This window comes from Macrobrachium nipponense, chromosome 34 (genome assembly GCF_015104395.2).
Source record: "Macrobrachium nipponense isolate FS-2020 chromosome 34, ASM1510439v2, whole genome shotgun sequence".
Lineage (NCBI taxonomy): Eukaryota > Metazoa > Arthropoda > Malacostraca > Decapoda > Palaemonidae > Macrobrachium > Macrobrachium nipponense.
The window spans coordinates 14181888-14204316 of record NC_061095.1 but is presented as its reverse complement, the minus strand read 5'-3'; the positions used below and the strand labels follow the sequence as shown (position 1 = coordinate 14204316).

General features: G+C 37.5%; 1 protein-coding gene across 1 annotated transcript; it reads right to left on the bottom strand.

Moving 5' to 3' along the window:
- Nucleotides 1-272: 272 nt before the first annotated feature.
- On the bottom strand, nucleotides 273-20708 carry LOC135207922 (uncharacterized). Its single transcript, XM_064239870.1, has 5 exons — nucleotides 20532-20708; nucleotides 20211-20308; nucleotides 19356-19549; nucleotides 17695-18721; nucleotides 273-1381 (listed from the first exon to the last, which is right to left on the bottom strand). The coding sequence occupies exons 1-5, from the start codon at nucleotides 20691-20693 to the stop codon at nucleotides 1357-1359; spliced, it is 1506 nt and encodes a 501-aa protein (XP_064095940.1). The 5' UTR covers nucleotides 20694-20708; the 3' UTR covers nucleotides 273-1356.
- Nucleotides 20709-22429: the final 1721 nt, after the last annotated feature.

Here is a 22429-nt window from a genome sequence, read left to right as displayed (position 1 = left end):
TTTTAGAAGTGGGTTTCTATGTTTCTACAGGACATAAATATAACATGCAATATGAAAGTGAATCTACCATATTTAGTCATTACTAATAATTTTTACAATAAAACAAACCAATTACAATTTCAATCAAAGTTTCATAACTTCTAAAACTGAGGCAGCACCAGTCCAAAATGAGCTTCTCCCTGTAAGAGCTGAATTATGAAAATGGTGTCCAGTATATATACAATATTTTCATACTTCAAACTGAAAGACATGTGTTACAATGAAAGAAAAGATTAATATATTTTTTATTCCAAGTAAAATAAAACAATTTTCATTGTTTAACACAAAATAATTCTTCCAAGCTACAACTACAAAAATTAAAATAAATACGTCCTTCTTTTATAAATAATTCAACATGAAAGCATAACCATTCTTAAAATGTCATGCAATATCATGCTTTAATTATCAAAATTAATTACTACTTTTTAGCACCATCTTAAAATGTTTATAACACTGAGTACTGAGTAATACAGTACACCAATGAGGGAAAACTATAATAAACTTACCTAATGACTTGACAAATTGTGTAATATAGTGACAAGAGAGAGAGACTAATTCTCTCTCGGCAAAAATGGCTTTTTCTAATAATGACATAATGCTACAATCAAACAGACTTCCAGTTACTTTTCAAGTTTTGATGTGCAATTTGTCTGCATGACAAAGATTAACATAATTCACTATATGGGGAAAACAACCCTGTAATCATACAAGGATACAGTATACTATAAATGAAAATTGATGAAATAAACTGAAGAATCTTACAGACCACTCTTAGTTTAGGATATTTTTAATGCTAAATAGAAGTATGTCGATGCCTACAAGTAGTATATAATTAAATATTTTTAATTCAACCTCCATTTATCAAAAATCCAACGAGTACTAAAGAGTAACAAGTTGACCAATGATGATGCTGAAAAGTGTCTGATCTTTAATCTAGTGCAGAGAAATATAAGTTATTTTCTCCCTTTCAATAAGTATTTTGGAGAAAATTAATTTACTTATTTACTTTTCACTTATGAAGAATATTAAGTCAAGTAAAACAGTCGAGTCTAAATATTAGACCAAAACAATAATAAACAACTGTCTTCTGTGAAAATAAGAAAAAAAAAATTTAAAAATTATGCTACAATAGTGCAGGTTCGAAATGACTAAAAATAGTATAAGGCATGCCTCACTGTTGAAGTTTAAAATACTGCAATTACCTTGAATACTTGCAATCATCAAAAATGGAAACTTGATTTTCATCATACTAGACATATGATTCAAGAAAAATCTTTGTGGAATCAATTAAAGCTCCTTATCTGTCGTATTCAGCATTCATACTTCTGACTGGCCAGGAATACTGGAACGACAAAAATAAAAAGGAACATGAGACATTAAATAAAGATTCCAATAAAAGCATAACTAAAAAATTTGAAGTACCACTTCAGTAAAAGTAACAATCTGTGAATCTAATTACACAAGGATGTACACTATTTCATCTAGCTGCTAAGTAGAATGAACTCTCTCTACTGCCCTGCCATGCACAATTTCTTGCACCTTCTCTCATGATTTTCTGGGCCCTCCTACTTCCACATCCGATATGTTTTTAACAAGTGCTCCTCGCCGCTTCTCAAAATGAGACCACATTTATTCAGAGTTTGAGGTCTTGAGAATTTTCTTTTTTGAGATAGTTTACCCAAACATTCCAACCTTGAATCTGTACATTACCAGTGAATTAAGTCATTAAATATATAGAAAAATTGTATAATAACAGAATAATAAAAATTGCAATTGTGAAAATCATATTCAGTGCTTACTAACCATAATCGTCAACCTTTTTTCTATTCAGGTGTGGCTGCTGCAGGCATTTGCTGGGATCATACTTTTGTCAATGGTAGATCATTATTTAGTGTCAATTTCACACCCTCCCAATACTTCTGTGTCTTTGTGGACGGCGACACAGCGATATTAGTGAGGGTGTGAAAAAAGTTATTGAAGTCAAACTGACTGGTTCAAATATCTTGTTCAAAATTTAAAATTTCCCTCCACATGTGAACTAACAAAACATCAAGAAGAAATCATCAATTGTATTTTCATTTTTATGAAAGTAAACTCCATGATGATCATTGGCAGATTAGTGAGGTTCATACGAGTTCATGACTACTATGGTGGTAGTTTGAGAATTTATCAGTTGTTAAAGACCCACTTGACAGAATTACAATGGATTTACCCTAGGATTGTAGATAACTACTTACTGGAGACAGCATTGAAGTCTCTAGGTCACAGATAACTACTTACTGCAGGCAGCATTGGAGTCTCCTGTTGGAGACTTCAATGCTGCCTCCAGTAAGTAGTTATCTGTGTCCTGGAGACTCCAATGCTGCCTCCAGTAAGTAGTTATCTGTGACCTGGAGACTTCAATGCTGCCTCCAGTAAGTAGTTATCCATACTCCTGGAGACTTCAATGCTTCCTCCCAGTAACTAGTTACCCATATTCCTGGAGATTTCAATGTTTCTCTCCTGTAAGTAGCTATCTACATTAATGGAGACCTTAATGCCACTCTCCAATAGGTAGTTATCCATATTCCTGGAGACATCAATGCTACCTCCAGTAAGCAGTTATCCATATTCCGGCAGACTTTAATGCTTCTCTCCAGTAAGTAGTTATCCATACTCCTGGAGACTTCAATGCCTCTTTCCTGTAAGTAGTTATCTACATTCATTGAGACTTCAATGCTTCTCTCCAGTATGTAGTTATCCATATTCATGGAGACTTCAATGCTGCTCTCTAGTAAGCAGTTATCCATATTCCTGCAGACTTCAATGCTTCTCTCCAGTAAGTAGTTATCCATATTCCTGGAGACTTCAATGGTTCTCTCCAGTAAGTAGTGATCTATATTCCCCGAGACTTCAATACTTCTCTCCAGTAAGTAGTTATCTATATTCATGGAGACTTCAATGCTGCTCTCTAGTAAGTAGTTATCTATATTCATGGAGACTTCAATGCTACTCCCTAGTAAGTAGTTATCCATATTCCTGCATATCTTCCTCTTTCCATTGATGCATTGTTTCGTAAACTGGCCCACCTCAAAGCTTGATTAGCTGCATATTGATATATTTACCTGTCTAATAAGGGTTAAGTAGTTGTCCATATTTCTGGAGACTTCAATGCTGCTTGCTCTTCAGTAAGTAGTTATCTATATACCTGGAGACTTCAATGCAGATCAGTGTTTAGTCTCTTTTAAGAGACATCAAATATATTGCAGCTTCAGATTAAATCATCAAGGACATAGAACTCTAGACCAAGTTAATGAGTCATTCAATGAATGTCCTGCTCAAGGTGTAGGCCTAGGCCAAGGTCAGAAGAATCTGGCCTTTTAGTATCAAAACCAATGACATACATTATATACATTGTGGCCTCGGCCTAAATTTTTGAGGGCTGAAGACAGAGACAATGTCAGTTTCAGTCATGGTATTCCGATGTCAGACATAGGCCTAGGCTAAGGTCAGAAGAATCCAGCCCCATGGTCTCTACACTACTTTCAGTGCAGTGTGTATATGTAAAACGTCTTTCACTCCTCATATGTAGGTTTGGTTGGCGTTGTTCATGATTGACAGGAAAAGCACCAAAAGAAGGAACAAAAAGTTTGTGCATCCTGTTGCTTTACTTTCAAAAACACTTTCATCTCATAATTATACCCTGAGCTGTCAGAAAGCTTATCTGCATCTTATAAACATATATAATAGGTTGTGACGGATTTCATTGCTTCGAAAGGAAAATTAAGCTTGGTGAAATGCCAGTCAAATCAAATTTACTTAGAAAATTAAATAATAGGTTAATCATCTGTAGAAGTCTTTTGGCTACCACGTCAAGGGCAACACTAAATTCTGTTAGACCTAAGTACTGCTGCTTTCTAATCATGAGGATAATGAATGAGTTAGATGCTATGACCAAATCAAAACCCCCTCCCAAAAAAATCAAGAACAAGAAACAAGATATTAGAATATCAAGGGTTGACCTTTAAGCAAAGGCAAACAGAACTTATTAGAGTGCAGTTCCAGAGCTTTGTATAAGAGGGGAAAGGATGGTCATGTGACCGTTGAAATTTTAGGATTACTGATTTTTCCACACCACATCTCGTGAGGGGTGACCTGTGAGGTTGCAGGGCTACCTGAGGATGGAGGGAGGGTTGGACTGGAGGATAGGTAAGGGAGGGGGGGGGGGGGGGGGGGTGGGGGGGGGGGGGGGTGGTGGCAGCGGCTGGAGAATCAGTAATGGGGGTGGGGGAGCCATTGGTTAAACAGACTCTCATTTAATTTGATCCTAACGATAAGGAAAGCAAAAATCGACACTGATGCTCTAATCAGGGAAGGGTCAGGATAATACAAAGCTGCAATTACTGGAATCAGGAACAATGCTTGTTAAACATGAAAAAGAATGAATAACAATTATAGTGGATGTAGCCAAATGAACTACGTATTCCCTTCAAGATTAGTTTGGTGCTCATTTTCACAAACAAAAAACTAATCAAATTGTTTCAATTAAAATTTTATTAAAAATAAAAATAAAATTAATGGACAAGGATGCAAAAATAGCAAAATGTATCTTGAATTCATTGAACTGACAAATCCACAGGATCATAAATAGTCAACAAATTCGAGACTGAAGTGACAAGAAATCCAGTCACGAATCCCACGAGATGAAAGGCAGAAATGAAAACTCATATCGACTGCAAACTATTCCTTTTTATCCACTCTTGGGTTGGTATATAAGGACCATCAGGGTGGTTAAGGTGTGTTGTTACTTGGATGACTTAAGTTAAATACCAGCCAGAGAAATTTCCATCTAGGGTATTCTGGTGAGAAGTGGCTCGAATAAAAAACAAGTATGAGTGACAACACACTGGATGCATTAGTTCTTTTATACATCTGGTGGTCTATAATTTTCCCCCAAAGCACTTCCATATCATAACCTGTCAATGGCTATCATAGTTGCCTTTAAGAAATTATATTCATAGGTCTTGGTATTTGCGGTTTATCATTTCATTACTTTATAAATAGATGGATTGTGTAAATCCAAAGCGTACTTCCATTCAAATAACGTTCTGAAATTGACACCTAATAATGATCTACCATGAACAAAAGTAGGACCCCAGCAAGCGCCTGCACAGCCACACCTGAATGGAACAAAGGTTGACGATTATGGTTAATAAGGACTGAATATGATTTTTATCACTGCTATTTTTATTGCTCTGTTACTATGCTATTTTTCTATTTGTTTAACATAGACATAGTTCACTGGTAATGTGAACTATTATTCGTATATCATTAACATATTGTCTACAGTAGTGATTAGAAAATATGAACATTGGCATCCAATAGCTCGACCATTCAAATCCGTTGTTTCAAGACAAACAGGCTTCATTGCTGTGTTACCAGACCATTATCATGAAACAGAAGGGGGCAGGGTAAATAAACACTTTGAGGCAACTGTACCATCCGGCAATATGAATCCATGGTCAAGAGAATTATTTCTAAAAAGCTTAACTAGATGTGGAGCATCCGCAAACACGTATAGTATTTGCTGTTGTCCATTAGATTAATAAAGGACCTTCCTTGTGGTAACCTAAGGCGAGGTTGAGTTGATGTCACGCTCTCGACCTGGAAGAAGCTTATTTTGGGTTAGCACTGACAAGACCTCCTATACTCTTTGGACCTTGAGTTGAACAATATTAACAAAATAGTAAATGAAAGAACAAAGCTTTTCACAATAAAACTTAGCACAAATGATTAACAAAATCATTCGTCATTTCGGTGATACACAGCTAACTTGATGTAGAGGGAGGTAGCATTTATATTTTTTAGGAATAATGAATGAATGATTTTAAGTTATCATGCGTCGTGGTATTGTTGAGGAGAGAAGAAGAGACAGTAAAATCTTTACTATAATATGTACGTAAAAGCAGTACCAATTCACATAACAAATTATATTTCACAATAAGTTTAACATAATGATATAACATGAAAACGAATGCAACACGGTAAAAAAAAAACGCTTGCTCGAGTCAGTGTTCGGTGCGCTGAGAGAGAGAGAGAGAGAGAGAGAGAGAGAGAGAAGAATGGCGGCTCTACTTCCCATTGACTTATTAGCTGATCTGGGATGATTATTCCCCCATTTCTTTCACTTACACTCAATCTGCCCAAATCACTTTTATTTTTGTTACGGTAAAACACCAATCTAGTGATAGATGCTTTTTACGATATTTTTACTACTGTAAAAGTAACTTAGCTCTGTAATAAACAAACTGGTGCACTTTCAGCTTCTGCATGCCTTCGAATGTTTGTTTAAATGGCTTCCTTGTGAAAAGTTATTTTATTTCTCTTTCCTTTTCTTGCATTCTTGACTTACTTATTTGTTTGTAAAATCCCCATGTTTGTCTTAAAAGTCTGCCGTTTGCCAACAGTAAGTTGATGTATTGTGGCATAATTAACCTATTTCGTGCACTTAAGAACCAAGTATAAACACGCTGATTACTCTCTCTCTCTCTCTCTGACACAATCGGACACACACACTACCGATTCCTTTAATTATCTTTGTACCTAATGTGAATAAAATGTATTTTGTTATCAACCTTTGCATACTGCAATCAATTCGGTTTTTGCTCAAGAGGTTCCCAATCTCCCCCCCTCCCCCCCCCCCCCCCCCCAGCCGCCGGCACCATTTTTACCAAACAGTTTCGTAAATCGTACACAGAAGAAACAAAATTTATAAAATTTTACTTCATATAACGTACTGTTTTATTACTTTACACTCTTGAATTAACTTTTGAATGCATTAATAATAGAAAAAATGTGAAAGGGGGACTTTTTGGGTTGGCTCGAACAAATTATCCTGATTCCCTTTATTTCTTATGGGTTGTTTCATATTTCGAACAAATCGCACTTTGAACAGCCTTCTGGAACGGATTAAGTTCGAAACACGAGGTACTACTGAACCAGCAATATTACAGTATTATGGAGCTTGGCTATGGCATCTGGATAAACCTAAGCCTACCTGAGACCTCACCTTCACATATTATGAGCCATTTCTGGAAAAAATAGGGGGTCTTATATGCTGTCAAATAAGGTATTCAATATCACATGCAATCCAAATTGGAATTTAGGCAAGAGGTTGAGTAAACACTAAGAATCAAAACAGTACAGTATTTTAGGAAACAACAAGTCAGGAACCAGGTGTCAAAAGAATTCTCGTGGTACTGCAAATAGTCAAGCTATTGTTACTCATTAGGGTCAAACAAGCAACAACATATAATGACTTCAGTCAATTACAGAAATTACTAATTACCAGATTCGTTTTAAGAGAAAATTCAAGAACCCTTTCTCTACGTAAAGAATCATTGCGTTGTGTTACGACATGAAAGGAACATATATACTATATTCTATTGTGTTTTGCCCCCGAATTATTACTTACTAGTTTAACATGAAGTTGTTGCCGAGTTCGGATTACAATAGGCACGGGTAAACCACGATACCACTAATATATATTCAATCTTACCCAGTCACGGAATCCCCACGCACAGATATGCTTATCCCTAGCGATTTACCCAGTCAAGGCAAATTAAATAATATATCAGATAATACTCATCCAAACTTCGGTTGATTAATCCATCCACTTCAATAAATGCTGGGAAGGAACGACATCGTTAATCGAAGTGAAATCCTTTTCACTCTGATTAAGTTCTCCCGTTACCAACCCACTCTACCAGTACCAATGTTGAGAAACGACTGACTTCATACCCTTTGCTCACTTCTGTGTCGAAAATAATATGTTCGCTCTCTCACCCAAACACACGACTTCGCCTCGTTCGCTCACGACAAAATTAACAACAAAACGAACGAAGCCAACCAAACCAACACGAACCGAACGAAACTATCAAACAACTTACATCGCATTGTTAACCAATTATACAAACCATTCACAAGACAATATTCCTTGGGTAACAACGCTTATTACAATTAAATATAAAAAAATAAAAACATTCATTTGTACACACAAACCTGCACCATTTCCACTTAATGCTATGTAATATAAAGGAACATTTTTCCATATACAGCATGAACATAGATATTCAATAAAAATTGATTTTCCATGTCGTTATTGTAAGTAACGACATATTCTTCCCCGCCACCAAAAGTCTAATATACTAATATTTACAACAGTCCCCTTTTGAATCAAATCTTTTCTAGTTTCTGCAGCCACCCGAGCAGCCTTCCTGGATGGTCGAGTACTCACTTCAGGAATTTTGTTTGGCCAAGGTATCCAGGAAGTCTCAACTTCTTGCCACAACTCTAACGGGTACAAGTTTTCACCAATGGGAAACCGCCATGATCTGACCATGGGAGGTTTGAGGGTAGCTACTCTAACTACATTGTCAGACCCCCACTGCACCTGAATCACCTGACCCAACTTCCATTTGTTTCTTGGCCCTTCATCATGTACGAGGACGACATCTCCTATTTTGGGCCAAGAATTATGTTGGACTCCAATTCGATGAGTCTCTCTTAAAGAAATCAAATATTCATGTTCCCATCTTTTCCATAATTGATCACACAATTTGGATATGTAAAGGAATCTCTTTTCTACATTTTCTGTTTTACTATACAATGGATCTTCAGATACCTCCTCCCAATTAATTGTTTCCTTGGGAAAGGATCTTAATTTCTACCCAAGATCAGATGATTAGGTGTTAAATCTCCTTCTGATCAAGGTCCCCCGATGTGTAGCTTAGTGGGCCTGTCATTTATGATAGATTCCAATTCCACCAAAATGCAGGATAATTCATCATAACTGAGAAGAGCTCGACTGCCTTCTTCATACAGTTCTTCAATAATCCGATCAATCTCTCCCAGATTGCACCAAACCAAGGTGCTCTTGCTGGTATAAATTTCCACTTACACTCGATGTTCTCCAGATGGTTTTGAAAAAGGGGGGCTATCTGCCATCGTTTTCAGATATTCAGAATTGCTGCTACGAAAGTAGTGGCGTGTCACTCAACATTAGTGAAGGAAAGCCTTTACGGCTGCTAAAACTTCCGGAAGGCCATGAGGAATGAGTCAGCGGACTGATTTCTGACTACTTCCAGATGTATACCCCTAGTGATCGGGCATGTGAATAGTATGATATAAACCTTCTCCGGATTTTGCTTCCCTTCTTTTATCCATAAAGCACCGGTGTAATCCACCCCCGTAACGCTGAAAGGTTGTTTCCGTTGTACCCGGAATTCCGGCAATGGGGGTACTATATTAGTTCTATATGGTTTTCCTTGAACTTTCTTACAGATCACACAATGATGTAACACGCTCTTGACTAGTTGTCGCAGCTGTGGAATCCAGAAACGTCCTGTCTTACACTAGCTACAGTAGCGTTCACCCCCATGTGTGCTTGCATCACATGATGTCGTCTTATTATTAACTTACTCAGAACACAACCCTTTGGCAGTAAAGTAGGAAATTTGACTTCTTCAGGCAGTGTCGCGTGTTCCAACCTGCCTCTACCAATCTCATTACATTATTATCCAAAAACAAATTCAACTGGCGAATTAATGTCAAATTTTGGGTTTGTTTCCTCCCTCTTTAGGGCTTTATATTCTTCTGGAAAGTACTCTCTCTGCACGAGAACAATTGTTTTGATCTTTCCTTCCTGCAACTCTTCCGAGTCAAAACCACCAGTTTTTCTGTCATTGGTTGATAGTTTGCAATTCTTTATAAATCGCATTATCCAAGCTATGGTCTTAAAGACCTTGTCAGCTCTGCTGAATCTTTCCCAATCCAGCAGGCGTGTTGCATCTATGTCCCTACAACATTGACCACAATGTCATGTTCACCCTGCATGTGTGTACACACCCACCCATGACCTATCAATTGGCAGTGTGTGATTTTTTTAACCAAGGGGGTGGGGTCCCTCCCACCAAAAAGGAGTTTTTTGCTACACCTTAGTCCTCTTTCCCAGTGTCCAACCAATCACTGGGATTTTCAGAAGAGGGTACGTAAGACAGGACTGACCCCGGAATCAAAGAGTTAATCTCAATTACTCTGTTTCTCACAAACACAGGCAGAACATTACTGGACACAATCCAGCTAAGGGCGACTTTACTGTCTGACCAGACATATAATTGTTTAAACTCCTTCTCATCAAAGGAGTCAATAATAAATTTGGCCATTCTTGCTCCTAGCAACAATGCCATTAGTTCCAATTTCGGAATAGTCAATTCCTTGATGGGCGCCACTCTACCCTTTGCCATAATTATATTAGAGCTTTCACCATTTGCTCTATAGGTCCACACAAAACCATATGAAGTTTCGCTAGCATCGCAGAATATGTGCAAGGTATCACCAGTTCCCAGGCTAGCACTCACTAGGAAAAAGAAAAGATTTCTTACACCTTCTCTAAGTCTTGCGTAATTCACTCCATTCCTCTTGTAGCGGGTTGGCGAGTTGTTCGTCCCAATCCAGATGTTGCTTATCCACAATTTCTGCAAAAATATCCTTGCTTTCATAGTAACAGGGAGAAGCAATCCCAATGGATCGTATATTTGGGCAATGGTACTGAGAATCTCTCGCTTTGTTTGACTCGATCTATTAATACTTGTTGGATTTATAGTTAAGACGTCTTTAATTATATCCCAATTCAATCCCAATACTTTATGAATTTGTTTTTGTTTGGCTTCAATTTGATAAGCAGCAGCAATAGTTTGTATAGACTCGCTATTGCTAACCCACTCCTTCAAATATAAGTGAGCCTGAGCAAAAATTTTGTTGGCATTAAAGAATAAATCCATCAACTCAGATTCACTATTAGCCGTAAATTGTAAATTATCTACATACAAACCCCTCTTCAATCTTTCCTACATTCACTGTATTGGACCGGGGTAACCAGTGACCACAGTGGACAAGTGATGCTTGATGGTTGCATTTAGAAGAAAAGGTGAACATGTAGCTCCAAATAATACTACTCTAAATCTGTATACTATTAATTTACTATTGGGATCTGTTGGATTTTCCAACCACAAAAAACGCGTATAATTGCGATCTTCTTCACGCAACTGTACCATTAAAAATTCCTTCTCAATATCACCAATACAAGCAAAGGTGTTAGTTCTAATTGCAGCAGGACTCTGAGTAGATCAGCCGTTACGTGTGGTCCAGTCCATAGACAATCATTCAGACTTAATCCATTTTTACATTGTTTTGATGAGCAATCAAACACTATTCTTATTGGAGTAGTGGCACTGTCTTTAAGCACTCCATGATGTGCCAAGTAATGACAATCCACATCAGATTTATTATAGATCACCTTCTCAATGAATCCTCTATCTTCTTGCTCTTGCAAGATTTTCTGATAATGATCAAGTAATCCACATCCTTCTGAAACTTGATGGTCTGCTGTCGAAGTCTGCTCATGGCTAAACCAAAATTTGTCTTCAATCTGAATCTATTTGGTTCTCCACGGCAACGCCACAACATACTGTTTATCAATTTCAGAATATGTTATAGTGCTCTCAAAGTCCTTTAAGACCCTCTGGTCTTGTTCTCGCAACTCACTGCAATCTATTCCCAATCTGTCCAAACTCCACAATGCGTCCAGATCAGTCTTGGGATTTTCATTATGAGTAGCTTCTAATTTCTTCAGTTTGTACAGCTAGCTTCAAAATTGTCACATGAGTCTCCCTAGTGGGGGAAGCACTGCATGTGCCTGTCACCACATAACCGAATATGGTCGGCAGCAATATTAAGTTTTCTAAACCCTTTTTGAACCCTGGATGCAAAATATTGTAAACATTATCAACCCCTATTAACAATTCAATAGTTGATTGATTCTCAACAGGCAAATCAAAATCTTTATCAGCCAAGTTGATCTTACATAAAGACTTCAAAATTCTCTTAACGTCAAATTTTCTTCGCATATTCTGGCAGCTCATCCACCACTATGTCAGTCCATTATTATCAACTTATCTTTATGCGGTATGGCTACGCTTATCATCTCGTATTCATGAACCAGGTTTACTAGTTAGATAACCTCTCAAGGCTATCTTTTCAACTCCTTTGGACCTATATTGCAGTCTCTCTAGAGCTGATCTTTTAATGAACGTTCTCTCGGCACAAGTATCCAACAGCCCTCTAAGTCGTACCATGCGACCTTTTTTCTTCCCTTTCAGGGGAATTGTTGCTGTTTGGCAATATGGATTGCTTACCTGACTTATTTGGTTTTGTCCTGCTCATTTACTGATAGCGTTCCCACTTGTACACCACTTTGTTTATTCTTGCTTTGCTTTCCGGTTTGGTCCTTATCACCAACGATGCGATGATGTCTCATCTTACAACCATTAATGCAACTTGGTTTGTCACAGTCCACACTAAAATGCGTTCTTAGAAGCACACACAAAACATAACTGTAAAGCTCTAATGCGATTCAACTTTTCATCTCTGGTTGCGTAAGTTTTGCACTGTGTCCACCAATGTTCTTTATCACAAAGAGCACATCTTTTGGATTGCTGATAACTGGGTACTTCTTACATTTCCCTTGGTTTTTTTGTCTACACGCTTGGGTTATTGATTTACTGTGAATGTTGATATTGACGACAGGTTTTCAGTTTTATTCACATCAGTTGAAACAAAGGTTCTTAGATTGCAAATTTCCTCTTCTAGGTATTTTTTTAAAGGTGCTAATACCAAACCAATCGTCTCCACACCTACGCTTCACCGTCTCACTGACGCTTTGAGGCAATTTGGTATAGAGCAAAATAGTATAAAGCTCATTTAATTCCAGCTTTTTCACACTTTCAAGCGATCTTATTGAGCATTCAAAATTAGCCTGAAAGTTTGCAACGATTCAGAATTGGCAGCAGAGACACCATTTCTAGCAATCTTCTCACCAGAACATGCTTAATCTCATCTCTCTTTCCATAAGTAGATAGGAGAAGAGCTACAGCTTGTGGATAATTGGCAGCCTCAAATTTAAATCCAGAGATTAATTTCGAAGCTTCTCCTGTGAGCAAACTTCGTAAATATGAAAACTTCTGAATTGGTTCCAAGTCTTTCCGCTGATGTACTGACCCATGGTATAGTTCCCAGAAGGAATTCCATTCTAATATATCTCCAGAGTAATGTGGAAGATCCAGTTTGGGCAATCTAACACTGGCTGTAGGTAGTGGCGGTGGTTGTGTTAGCGGATTTAGTAACTTCAAACTGTTAGTAATAGAGCTATTGAGTCTGCCGATGTCTGTACGGACGTCTCTTGCATATTCATTTTGATTTATCATTTCATCAGACATTTCTTCTTCTTTAACTGAATCAAAATTGTTCATCCAAACAAAAAAGAACTTGTTCAAATATCTAAAAGAGAATCCCTAAGGGAAGTTATAGCATCAATATCAGTTGAATCGATCACTTCGGTCATCTTCCCAATAAAACGTGTGATAACGGATTTATAACCGCCAACGTCTACGCGTCAACGACTCCATCGTGACAAGACCAAACTCAGAAAATACAAATACAATATAATATTCAAAATTTTTCAATAATTAATAAATATGCATCCAACATAATAACTGGGTTCAAAAGTTAAATTAGCAAATTTTCACAAAAGTGATTCATCACCCAATAATTTTCTCCCAAATTAAACAATCAATGAAAAGGAGAATTTTATTATACGTGCGTAGTGGAATGTGCAGGCCCTGTCCCATACTTAACCCAGCCCTAAATCTGAGGGGGAAGGACGGGGTAACCACGATTCCTACTCACCTTCTACCACCCTTTGCTTTTCACATATTTGTTTGACCTCGAACGCAAATACGTTGAGCCAACGCCCTGTAACTTTTATGATGAAAATGAATCCCATCTCTTGCTAAATCACATTCTGATAATAAAGTAGGGATCACCTAAACTTCTTGTATCTCGCTTTAATTTTTTGTTTAAATAGTTTTTTCTTTTTTGATAGTTTTCGGCAGAGGTTCTAGATGGTGTTTTAACGTATTTCTATTAACATAACAAAAACCTCTGAATTATTGACTGTACGTAAACTTTCTACCAATCCTAGAATATTTTTGTGAACACTATTCACCAGGTTAGGGTTATCTCCTGGTACATCTAAGTCATTGCTACCTATGAACAAGATAGTGATACTAGGCCCATAGGTAGTAAGTTCGGTTATCAGGCCAGGTGTCATAAGGTTGGTTTGTAACAGCCCCTGGTCTACCAAATGTCTTATATTCTAAGGGTTCCAATAATGCCGATCTACCACTATTAAAAACAATTCTCCATATGGGTGACATGAGAATGTCCCACAATAGCTACTTTACGATTCCTTATTAAATTGTTAAGAGAGATAATATTCAAACAAGAGAAAATTTACATTAATTCAAAGTAAGGGAAAATAACAAACCAAATTTAAGGCTTAAGGCAAGCAGGACAAGGCCTTACTAATTTAGTTAACTTCATATTCAAACTGTTTTTAATCAACCTGAATACCCTCTTACCTACAAATGGCGCGAAAAAAAGTAAATTTAATGTTCCTTGCGGCACCTCAAAATGAGAAAAAGGAAAACGGGTTAACTCCACGTCTGGTTATGTAGGCAAGATACCGCAATACTAATTTAAAGAAACACGCAAAAACAAAATGAGACAACAAGGTTATGGAGGGCAGGCATTATCCAGCAAAAACATCAACAACAACTATAGTTAATAGCAAGGAAAAACACTGCATAAATGTTCCTACAGAATAACCAACGGTACTAATCGTCAACACGTGACTAAACCAAAGAATTATTATATGATCGGCGTTCAAAACTAGGAAATTATCGAAAAATCTCACAAATTTCACATAAACCTGGTTAACACTGCAACATATTTCTGCGGACTTATACTAAAGATTCACAAAACTGGCTTACGACATCATATATACCGTGGACAAGTACTACAAACTTTTACCAACTTAGCTCACAACACCAAATATACTACCGACATATCCTGGTCACGGCACCAAATATTGTTACTCATTAGGGTCAAACAAGCAACAACATATGATGACTTCAGTCAATTACAGAAATTACTAATTACCAAATTCGTTTAAGAGAACTCAAGACCCTTTCTCTACATAAAGAATTCATTGCGTTGTGTTACAGACATGAAAGGACATATATATACTATATTCTATTGTGTTTTGCCCCCGAATTATTACTTACTAGTTTAACATGAAGTTGTTGCCGATTCGGGATTACAATAGGCACGGGTAACCACGATACCACTAATATATATTCAAATCTTACCCAGTCACGGAATCCCACGCACAGATATGCATATCCCTAGCGATTTATCCCAGTCAAGGCAAAATTAAAATAAATATATTCAGATAATACTCATCCAAACTTCGGTTGATTAATCCATCCACTTCAATAAATGCTGGGAAGGAACGACATCGTTAATCGAAGTGAAATCCTTTTCACTCTGATTAAGTTCTCCCGTTACAACCCACTCTACCAGTTACAATGTTGAGAAACCGACTGACTTCATACCCTTTGCTCACTTCTGTGTCGAAAATAATATGTTCGCTCTCTCACCCAAAACACACGACTTCGCTCGTTCGCTCACGACAAAATTACAACAAAACGAACGAAGCCACCAAAACCAACACGAACCGAACGAAACTATCAAACAACTTACATCGCATTGTAACCAATTATACAAACCATTCACAAGACAATATTCCTTGGTAACAACGCTTATTACAATTAAATATAAATAAAACATTCATTTGTACACAACCTGCACATTTCCACTTAACGCTATGTAATATAAAGGAACATTTTCCATATACAGCATGAACATAGATATTCAATAAAAATTGATTTTCCATGTCGTTATTGTAAGTAACGACACAAGCACCTAAGAGTAACTTTGATAGTCTTGTCTTGAGAATGAGTGATAAATGGAAACTGAAGGTTGTTAGGAGGAAGACACAGAGTGCATTAAGGTTGTTAGGAGGAAGACAATAGAGTGCATTATAATTTCTGTTGCTTGTAAATTTGTTATGTAGCAACTGACAGTCATAAAACCTATGTGTAATTCCCTATTGTTGCGCATAATATCACAAAGACAAAAGTGCCAAACACTGACTGACATCAATATGTATTGCAATCTTAAAATTCTTCTTAAAAGATATGGAATATGACAGGCCCTGATCTCACATAAAGTTAATCTTATTTGGCTAGTATCTTGTAATACTTCTGAATGTGCCCACTGGAAATATTCAGGCTCAGCCAGTAAGACTGTCATTTGAGACATGTTTCCTCAAGCGATGCACTGGCATGAAGAGCCTGGACTCCTTGCCTCTTCAATGCCTGATTCTCTTACAATACAACAGGACAGGAAAGGCCTCTTCCATGTTGGATAATAAGGTGGAAATGGCAAATGAAGCAGTGGTACTGTCCTGAGCACAGATACAGTACATACACTGCCATTTCTGAGAAGCAAACATTACAGATACCAATTACAGCAAGAGAACAATGCATAATGTTATCTAGGCAAATATAAAAATTATTACTAAAAAACTGAAAAATTAAATAAACACTAAAAAAGAAAACCAGTAGTTTGTACACAAAATACCATTACCATGAATTACCAACCAGCATGGGCAGATGCTTACACTTATGGATGCATGCAAAACAATTAGTAGTATGATAATTATTACCAGCCAGTGGTTGATAGGCATGCATGAATAAACAGCTGCCCTTAGCTACTTTGATTGCATAAAACTAAGGGATTAATAGTGCAAATGAGGGCTTTATGCAGTTGATAGATTTGGCATGAGATGTCCAGCAATCTTGTTCCATTTCATCCAAGCTACTGCTGCTGCCTAGGTAGCTGAAATGTTCTACATTCTTCCAGGCCTGCCCTTCCACTGCAACAGGATCTTTACCATCATCTCTTCTCTTTCAACTCTCTTCTTGTATATTTAGGGCAACAAATACTCCGTTCACATTCTGCAATCTGTCCATCTTTGTGAGACACCATCAGTTAGTCGAAGCATAATACTATACTGTGTTCACCCTTACAACTTCATACGCTATATCTGCATTGGCACTTCTTGCTATGTACATTTCCTTTTCTTCCTTTCCAGTCACTGGTGTATAGGTTTGGTTCTGTTTCACCAAATTCCAATGATGTCTAAATCTTTCCAAATACATCTAAGATCTCTGATTCTGCTGTTAAAATAAGGCCACAGCAGTTCACATGAGCCTACCTTTCTGCATTCCCTACAATGAACACTAATATATATGGTTTATTACTTAAAAACTTCCCTTTTACAATAACCAGCAAAGCATATGCAAGTTAAAACCATTTATTAATCTATCAAGCATTAAAAATGTTAGTAAAATACCATGAACTACAATCTACATAATGACCTTGATAAAACTCAATGCAGTATTGGTAAATATACAAAGATGATCCCAAAATTTTTTTTAACATAAAATTCTTTTACTATCTTTGGAACATAAATTACCATTAATAACAAGAGATTAACAAAACTTTATGAGATACTTAAAAAGATACAGTAACTAAATACAAGCATAAAATATCCTGACCTAGAACCAAACAGAAAAACAGACTATAACTAACCTTTCACTAATCTGCAACTTGGGTGAAGATAAAGTTGAAGTATCCAAGGAAAAATCTTGCAATTCCTGAACGCGTTCATTTCTCTTGCAGTCCCTTGATAAATCAGTGTTCACATTTATGTCAGTGTTACTTTCATCATTTATATCACTTTCAAAATCCCAGTTTCGTTGTATATTATGTTTTTCTAATACCATATTGAGTGCATCTCCCAAACTCCTGGCAAACATATGTCCCAGCCGATGATTTTCACTTTCACTATCAGAACAATGGCCTGAGGAGCCACTGCGGCACCTGCTCCTTCCTACGGAGCAGCCCGAGTCCCAGGTATCTCCAAAATGGGGAGACTCCCTTCCGGTCTCAGTCACACTTGAAGGTCCACTATTATCCTCTGAATACTGACGCCTTCTCGTAAAAGAAAGACTGATGGCAGAGTCACAAGTGTCATAAAGAGAGCCATGAAATCCTTGAATTTCACTTGAGTCTTCGTCACTACCTTTTTTGGTGAAAGTTGTGTTCATCAGTACACTTTCTTGAGAAGATAAGATTTCTTTGGGATCAGTCAACTTTCCTGGGATACCTTCTGTGCCCACATCACCTGTGGAATCAGCACAATCAGATGATACTGAATCATCAATACAAAACGTTACCTCCTTATCAAACTCCACATCCTCACATTCCAAACCATACACAGACAAATCACCTAAGCTATGAGAAATGACTGAGCAGCATGAGGAAACACTTGGAGATCTGCTAAAATACTGGTCATAAGGAAGCTCTTCATTTCTGTTAACGGAGTTTTTAACTTTAGGAGAAATGTCCAAGGGTTCATTACTTTGAGCACACAATCCTTTAGAGATTCCCTCTTTGCTATACACACTATTTTGAAGTTCTGAATCCAATTCTTCATCACTATCCTCATCAACATACTCATACTCAAAACTAGACCAACTCTCTTTTCGAGGGAGGTCCAAGTTTTCATCCAGTTGACAAATGACAGCACTCAAAGGAACAAATATCTCCCCATGATCTGAAAAAATAAACCAAAGAAAAATAAAAAAAATCTGGTACTTCTTTGTTGCTCTACTTTTGGTCATAAATTAGCTATTCATTTGATCATCAATTATTAATTAAGCTCTGATCACATTTTAGCTACAACAAACTACTATTATTAGAAGGGTACATAAATTGTTTTGATTTGCTGAGGGTCAGAAAGACACAAGGGACTCCGGCTACAAATTTAAGTTAGTGTGAGCCGAGAGAAGAGTGCCATTTCTGGTCTCTCTGCCTACGGGGATTTTAGAACAACCTTGTGGATTTAAATGGCATCAACACACTGCAAGTGAGACTATTAAGGAAACCAAACCTGAGGAGCTAAGGGATAAGTGATAAGATGTTTGGAAACCTTACACTGACCAGTGCATTTTAAGAATTTTCTGAGCTCTTGGAAAATTAAGGGTGTACATGATAACTGGAGAGGTCTGAATATAAGGTACTGAGTAGTAGTTCTCATTCAAATAAGTATCAGAGGACACTGGTAATTCAGTATCTGCTGTTGAGTTCTGTTCTTCATGCTGACAACTTCAACTTGAATTCTCCAAGTCCCATAATTTTATTGCAACTTAGGTTTTATACTGAAATTTTAAGATATTTTAAGCACTCACCAGGTGCCCATAACTTCATAGTTATGCCAACAGGTCGCATATATCCAGCATGAGTTAACAAAGTCTCGACAGCGATGGAGGACACAGCACTTTGATTAAAAGTGACATATCTTTCATGACCCAAATACAACACTGTTCCTACTCTTTCTCCTTCGACTAAAATGGTACTTCCAGGAGGCAGCAGAGAACCACCTCTGAAATAAAGTAGATATATATAAGACATTTGTGTATAATTTCCCTAATTACAACATTCTATTTTCAGTGCATATGAGGTAGGCTGCAGACAACACTAGATTCTTTGCAGGTGGTCTCATTTAACTAATTCAAACTTATAATCTGCCCATATGACAGCACATCACATGAAAAGATGCAGTATCTTACAAAATAACATATGTCAACTGAAAAGTGTGGGGCAAGTAATTGAATATGTGCAAAGATAACTAAGGACATGGCTGACTGGAATCATTCTTGGCCATCAGTTTCCTGAACACAGTTACGTCATCAGTAAAGACTATCTTTTCTCAAATATGACTCAGGATTGTGACTATTTTATCCATAGTAACTGAAACATGTACTGTCCTTAATCTGACATATAACTGACCTCAAAAACCTAATCCTTCTCAATGAAAAATCAAGACTAAATATGAATATGAGTCCAGTGAATCATATGTTAAATGAAAATACTTCTTGCCCAATGATAACCCAGAATGGGATACAGTGTCTATCTTAAATCAAATAATCAAATTAAGAAATTTGTTCAATATGAAAGCAAATTGTACTACCAAATAAAGGGGCTTCCTGTTCCTGACAAGAGGTCTACTGCTGAAATCACTACAATACTACAGCAAAACTTACTCAGTTGTGAGAGCATATAATTGGCATGTAGGATCTGCAGTTAAATGACAACAGATGACACATTCACATCCAGCAAGGGGATGAGGTAAACTTAACTCCTGTAAAGAAAAAGGATTAAAAAAATTTCAAGTAATACCATCACTGTTCTGTAAATCTATTCATTATCAGTTTTTATATACTATATAAAAAAATCTGTTACAAGCACCTTCAATCTCAGAATGCTAAAGCAAAGAGCAAAACTATAATTACAATAGCCTGTTTTCTGCTGTACGTACTTTCACTTATTGTCATTTAATTCATCACAGAACAGATCATTCTTACCTTATTACTGTTATTAAATCTCGAGGCTGATGGACAATTTACCTCATCCACTTCTGACTCATTACGAGATGTGTCCTGGTCAGTTACGTCGCTCTGCAAAACACTGGTTAGTGTTCGAGCCAGCAATTTTACAGCCTCTCCTTCTGAAATGACAATAATCATTTCAACCAAGAGTACAGATAAACCTGTTTTCTTGCAAAATAACAATTTGTCAAAAATATGATATTGTTATGACACAATAAAGTTTTATACATACTTACCTGGCAGATATATACTTAGCTATAGACTCCGTCGTCCCGACAGAAATTCAAATTTCACGGCACACGCTGCAGGTAGGTCAGGTGATTTACCATCCTGCCGCTGGGTGGCAGGAATAGGAACCATTCCCGTTTTCTAATCAGATTTTCTCTCTTCCACCTGTCTCCTGCGGGGAGGCTGGGTGGGCCATTAATCGTATATATCTGCCAGGTAAGTATGTATAAAACTTTATTGTATCATAACAATATTATTTTTATACATTCAACTTCCCTGTCAGATATATACTTAGCTGATTGGCACCCTTGGTGGTGGGTAAGAGACAGCTAACTACTGAAATAGACAGGTAAACAACATATGTTGTAGGTACAGATAAAACTTGGTTCCTACCTGATTAAGCGGAAGACTTCGTGGCTACTGCCCAGGAGTCTGCTTCGCTTCAAGAGCCTCAGCGAGATAGTGATCTATGGTTAAGAGTTCTTGTGGGTCTGCCAATGGGGTCTTATCCACTTACTCGGCAGAGCCTAAATGGCCTTTGTCATTGGGTGCTAATCCACTAACATGACAATACACCTGCTTTGAAAGCATATTCAAGGAGCAAAACACAGATCCCGACCACCTGATCCTAACACCCAGGTTAGTTCTAAAGATTGTAAGAAGTATCCCCAACTCCTGACAACATCCAAAAACTCAACACCACAATACACGCACACAAAAAAGTACAAAAAAAAAATTTTTTTTTGTACACCTTCCTTTGTCAGATACTCCTCAGTTCCTTCTGACAAAAAGCAACGGCCGCCTGTGCGACAACTAGTGCCTCTGTCAGCCGAAAACCAAGAACATATCTAACTAGAGGGTTTACGTACACATAATTAAATTAAGGATCAGTCTTTGCTCCAAGTCCCAGCACCGTATCCGCTGACACAAACGGACCGAGAGAGAAGCATTTCTCATAAGTTACCCTGACATCCTTCAGGTAATGAGATGCAAAAACTGAATTGCATCTCCAGTATGTCGCTTCGAGGATATTCTTCAGTGACATATTCCTTTGAAAGGATAGAGACGTAGCAACCGCTCGTACTTCATGAGCTTTAACTCTAAGAAGTTTGAAGGAGTCATCTGGGCAAATACTGTGAGCCTCAGTAATAACACTTCTTACAAAGAAGGCTAAGGCGTTTTTAGACATGGGTCTTTTCGGGTCCTTCACAGAACACCAGAGACCATGTTGACAACCTCCCAGCTGCTTCTTTTTACTAAGGTAAAATTTAAGGGCTCTGACTGGGCAAAGGGACCTCTGAATTTCTTTACCTACTAGGTTAGAAAGGCCCTTCACTTCAAAGCTGCTGGGCCAGGGCTTTGAAGGATTTTCATTTTTCGCCAGGAACAATGTCTGGAATGAACAAATAGCAGCATCTCCTTTAAAACCAACCCAAGAATCAAGCGCGTGTATCTCGCTCGTTCTTTTGGCTGTAGCGAGAGACAACAGGAATAAACACTTCCTCGTAATGTCTCTGAAGGAGGCAAGGTGTGGAGGTTCGAACTTCTTCGAGGTTAGGAATTTCAGGACCACTTCCAGATTCCAGCTCGGGGTTCTAGGCGTACTAGTCTTTGAAGTCTCGAAAGACCTGATCAGATCGTGAAGA